The following is a 5,197-nucleotide window of genomic DNA, read 5'->3' on the forward strand; positions in this document are numbered from 1 at the left end:
AGATAATATAATTGTGAAACAGGCAATATTAATTAAACATCAAGGGTGTAGCTCTCAAGATAGTCCTCAGAGTAAAAGTTCACATTTGAGACAACCGAGGACCTAAATTTTTTGTCTGGGAATCAAGCCACCTGTAGCCCTGTTCTGTGATCTTTCTCCAACTTACTTTTTTATTTAGGGGAGCAGTGTCCACCAGGTGGACTCATTTCTTCCATTCCCATAACCTTCTGGAAAAGTGGACACAGGCGGATGTTTAAATTGGATGCTGAATTATCTTCAGTGTGGCATGGAATTGAATTCTAAATTTGGATTTGTGATTTTCCAGGAAAATCACATTCCTGGCACCTATGGCCATGGATGTCAATGACAAACCTGGACATATAAATAGCTGTGGATGGAAACCCTGCAACCTAGTCCCTCGTCCAGAACCGGTGAGCAACCATGAAGACCTTCATCTTTCTGGCTGTCTTGGGAGCCGCTGGTGAGTCTTAACAAATAAGTGATCAGTAGGGGTCTATGACTTTTTTAAGGTTGTACTTTGTACTCTGGAAGCCAACAGTGAATGCCATATATAATCTCTGTACTCAAGAGGCTTAAGATGTTGAAATAACAGTGTATAGTACACATGTCTGTAGACAACTAAATATCATTTGTTGGAGATTATGGAAAGTTGGGGTGATCAGTGTAGAAAGCATCAAGAGGAAGAATCTGCCCTGAATTTCAGGTATGGTCTATGAAGTGTGAAAAAGAAAAGATAGTCAACATTAAGGAAATGTTGTTTTGATCTTTAAAAGAATTTGTAGCTAACAATTGGAACAAATGATTACTCTTGAGCTCCTTGAGGCTGTGAATATCTCATCTGAGTCTCCTCTATACTAAAAAGCTTCTTATGAGGGAGCTTAACAGGCAAAGACACTCTATTTCTTATGAATAAAATCTTTGGGCTGGGTTTTACCACATCTTCACTAATGAAATTTTGGAGTAACACAAAGACTATTCAGTTGTTATACTATTCAATGTAATTGTATTCTTCAAACTTATTACAAAATTTCCTCAAATTTGATTATTATAAATGAATTCAGTAGGCCTACTTATATATCAAAAGTGTCTATCTCAAAGTTAGTTTAGAAAATATGAACAATGGGGCATATAGCATACAATCCCAGATATTTAGAGTTTTTAGGAACCATAGTAAGTCAGTGGTCCAAAATTTACAGTGCTGAATAAATTTAAAATGTTGGAAACATGATTGGGATGAGGAGAAAGATTGGAGAGAGAAACTTCATAATGTTCTATGAGATTATTTAGTGAATATTTTAGGTGAGAACCAAGAAGAAATTGGGGGAACAAAAGTACAAAACTCCTTATTCTTTTATAGGTCAGAACAACTCAGGTGGCATTTAAGAGTCTGCTTTCTGTTACCTCTTGTGGTGTTTATGCTACACTGAACTCTACAAATAAACACAACCATGGTGACTGCAAAGCTTTATTGAACATATACTTAAATGTCTCCTTAGCAAGGCTTTGTGTCAAAAATATTCTTTATATTCTCAGGTAGTGGGCTTCAAGGCGTTTATTGTGTAAGGAGTCTCTGATATGTGTGTGTGTATCACATATGTAAAAAAAAGAAATCAGTATATTGATCAAATGTAAAGCATGCATTAAACATTAATAGTTATAATAACATAAATATTTAGCATATGTGTCAAGTGTATGGAGCAATAAGATTTTGAAAATAGTAATGCTAAAATCACAGATTCTTGATTATGCCTGATAAGAAAATAGGACTTATTTTTTTTTTTCTGGTTCATCTGCAAAACCTTGCTACTGAGTAGAAATTCCACAATGAATCAGTTCTATAAAGAGTTTCCAACTTTCCTCTGTCAGTTGCTTTCCCCGTGGACGATGATGACAAGATCGTGGGCGGCTACACCTGTGGGGCAAATACTGTCCCCTACCAAGTGTCCCTGAACTCTGGCTACCACTTCTGCGGGGGCTCCCTCATCAACAGCCAGTGGGTGGTGTCTGCGGCTCACTGCTACAAGTCGTAAGTAACCAATACTCACAGTGCTCTTCTCCGAGGTCAGGGCATCCTCAACCATGCCAAAGACAATCATGGTGAACTACAGAGTCATGCTTAAGGGGGAGCATTCAGATTCCAAGACCTCACTATCCCCCTACTCCAAGGCACTGTATGCTTTGAGGCACTTACCCACAAAAACATACCCTGAGAGTTCACTGATGTCTTTCCAAATGAGGGCCATAAAGACATAGGAAGAGAAATACTGAGTGATTAAATATACCTAGAGTACCGTAGGAGCTCTAATCATTATGACCCAACCAGGAGAAAAGTGGCATATGGAAGAAACAAACAAAGGCGATTTCCAGTACAACCTGAAGATAATCACAGCTCATTATGTTCACTTAATACTGTCATATTTCTGAGGCCAGCCACATCTCTGTACAGTAATTGACAATTGCAACTAGATTAATCAACACCATGTCCCTTTTCATCTCCTCTATTGTTGGCATCATTTGGTTCCCATTCCCATACCTAATGAATACAGTACCTGCAATTCAGGGTGGATTCTTCCTCTTAACAGTTTGTACACTGATCACCCCTGCTCCCTGTAATCTTCTCCAACAAATCAGATTTAGTTATCTGCAGACATACGCAGTGCACACTGCTGTTTCAACATCTTAAGCCTCTTGGGTTGTGAGTCTGGCCTTGGACTGACACCTACCTAAGGAATCCTCTACCCTGAACCATACGTGGTAGCGCTACCTTGAATGAACAATGACGTGTGTGTGCGCGCGCGCGCATGCGCACTGTAAGGGCCTTCCCTCTGTGCTTATGCTCAAGACTGGGCTCCATGGGGAGGGGGAGGCTCTCACACTGGAGACTTAGAGAACTTGTCATCTTTTGATCCAGCGGAATCCAAGTGCGTCTGGGAGAAGACAACATTAATGTCGCTGAGGGCAATGAGCAATTCATCAGCGCATCCAAGAGCATCGTCCATCCCAGCTACAACTCAAACACCTTAAACAACGACATCATGCTGATTAAACTGAAATCAGCTGCCAGTCTCAACAGCCGAGTAGCCTCTATCTCTCTGCCAACATCCTGTGCCTCTGCTGGCACCCAGTGTCTCATCTCTGGCTGGGGCAACACCAAAAGCAGTGGCAGTAAGTCTCACGGGGAACACGGTCCCCAGGTCTGAGAATCCTAGAGGTGAAAACCAGGTTCAGGGTCAGGTAGCCCTATGTCACTCAAGGCAGCGTTCCCAGAGGAGAGTGGGGTTCTGTGGAATCTTAGGATATTTAACTGAAATGTGTAGGCTCCGTCTGCTTGACAACACAGAAAGAAAGCACTATGCTAACATTGCCAGACATGCAGCTAAAATATGAATCGTGATTTGCAGAGAAGCAAAGAATGAGGAGGTACGTAGAACAGAGGCTGAGGTTGGAACTGCTCAAAGTACAGCCCTGCTTCAGAAATAAAGTCTCTAGGTTGAAGATATGTGGTCCTGACTCTAGTATTAGTTGTTGTGAAGTCACTCAGTCGTGTCCGACTCTTTGTGACCCCATGGACTGTAGCCCACCAGGCTCCTCCATCCATGGAATTTTCTAGGCAAGAGTACTGGAGGGGGTTGCCATTTCCTTCTCCAGATACTAGTATTAGGGAGAGGACAATTTGCTGACTAAAACCACTTGGAAGACCCTCCAGATAATGGTTGTTCTTCCAAAATAGACGCTACTAGCAATTAGAGGGAAGGAATGGGAATATTGGGAAGATGGGGAGAGGTACTGAGAAAGACATTTCCCAGAATGTATGGGTAATCCTCTTCTCTATTCAATCTCATCCCCAACAGCCAGCTACCCTAATGTCCTGCAGTGTCTGAAGGCTCCCATCCTATCTGACAGCTCTTGCAAAAGTGCCTACCCAGGCCAGATCACCAGCAACATGTTCTGTGCGGGCTACCTGGAGGGCGGAAAGGACTCCTGCCAGGTGAGCTGCTTCATGCTCCTTGTCCTTCAGCTCAGCCTCACGTATCTCCACCCCAGTTCCTGAAACTCAGAACATTAAAACGTTGTCTCTGGGACTGATCATGAAGGCTCAGGATAGGCTGGGGAAAAATAACAAGTTTTCTTTTTGCCGTGTTAATGGTTAAGGTTCAGGGGAAAAGATATACAGATCTTGTGCAAACAGTATATCCTGGTGCCCTTCTGAGGAAGAATATAGGAGCAGAGAACTTTGAAAGGAGCCTGGCTGGATGGGCAGCATCGAACTTCCCGTTCCTCATCTCTTCTTGGCCTCACAGACCTGCAGTTGAGGAAAAAGGGGAGAGAGAAGGAGGGAGGAGAAGAATAGGAGTACAGTGTGGAGAATGAGAGTTGATTTCCCTGGGAAAGAGTTGGGCTCATGGAGGATCAGCATTTGGAAACGTGGTCCCCGGGGAAAGGAGGAACGCCTTTGAGCCTTTCTCCCCTCTGGGCAGAGCTGTGGGTTGTAACTGGCTCTTCCTTCTCACCCAGGGTGACTCCGGTGGCCCTGTGGTCTGCAGTGGAAAGCTCCAGGGCATTGTCTCCTGGGGCTATGGCTGCGCTCAGAAAAACAAGCCTGGTGTCTACACCAAGGTCTGCAACTACGTGAGCTGGATTAAGCAGACCATCGCCTCCAACTAAACAGCTTCATCTCTTCATGACCCTCCCTGTTAGCCAGCTTCATCTTCTTCCCATCCTGAATGCACTACTTAAATAAAATCATTTATAAAACCAAATATGTTCAAGTGAAATTGGTTGATTTTTACATACTTTCTCTTCAATCTGGCTGTTGAGAAGATGGTGGACTTAGAGTTGAACTATTATATGAAGATGGAATTTGAAAGGTGATTTAGTCATTCATTCAGCCGCATCAAAATAAATTACTGCTCACTTACCATATGCAAGCCTCTGTGTGAATATTGAGGCTATAAAGATGGATAAGGTTATCAGTCTCTGCTACATCACATTGTTGCACAGATAATGACACTTAAATGCAAAACATTAAAACCAACTGCCCAGAATCACTGGACTAGCTATGAGGCTGAGATGAAGCCCCAGCAGTCTTTATTTGTTTTTGTATATTTATTTATTTTTAATTTGAGGATAATTGCTTTACACATTGTGTTGTTTTCTTCCATATATCAACATGAAT

At 42.4% G+C, this 5,197-nt stretch overlaps 1 protein-coding gene across 1 annotated transcript; it reads left to right on the forward strand.

Annotated features, from left to right (window-relative positions):
• Window positions 1-441: 441 nt before the first annotated feature.
• On the forward strand, window positions 442-4,686 carry LOC102269813 (serine protease 1). The gene is made up of 5 exons (XM_005911156.3): window positions 442-481; window positions 1,888-2,047; window positions 2,933-3,190; window positions 3,877-4,009; window positions 4,537-4,686. The coding sequence occupies exons 1-5, from the start codon at window positions 442-444 to the stop codon at window positions 4,684-4,686; spliced, it is 741 nt and encodes a 246-aa protein (XP_005911218.2).
• The last annotated feature ends 511 nt before the right edge of the window (window positions 4,687-5,197 follow it).

The sequence above is a fragment of the Bos mutus genome, chromosome 4, assembly GCF_027580195.1.
Source record: "Bos mutus isolate GX-2022 chromosome 4, NWIPB_WYAK_1.1, whole genome shotgun sequence".
Taxonomy (NCBI): domain Eukaryota; kingdom Metazoa; phylum Chordata; class Mammalia; order Artiodactyla; family Bovidae; genus Bos; species Bos mutus.

Bases quoted from the DNA above. Each gene is read 5' to 3' on its own strand.
- LOC102269813 (XM_005911156.3), top strand. From the start codon at position 442: ATGAAGACCTTCATCTTTCTGGCTGTCTTGGGAGCCGCTG. The intron at 482-1,887 runs GTGAGTCTTAAC...TTCCTCTGTCAG, and splicing joins GGCTGTCTTGGGAGCCGCTG to TTGCTTTCCCCGTGGACGAT. The intron at 3,191-3,876 runs GTCTCACGGGGA...CCCAACAGCCAG, and splicing joins ACCAAAAGCAGTGGCAGTAA to CTACCCTAATGTCCTGCAGT.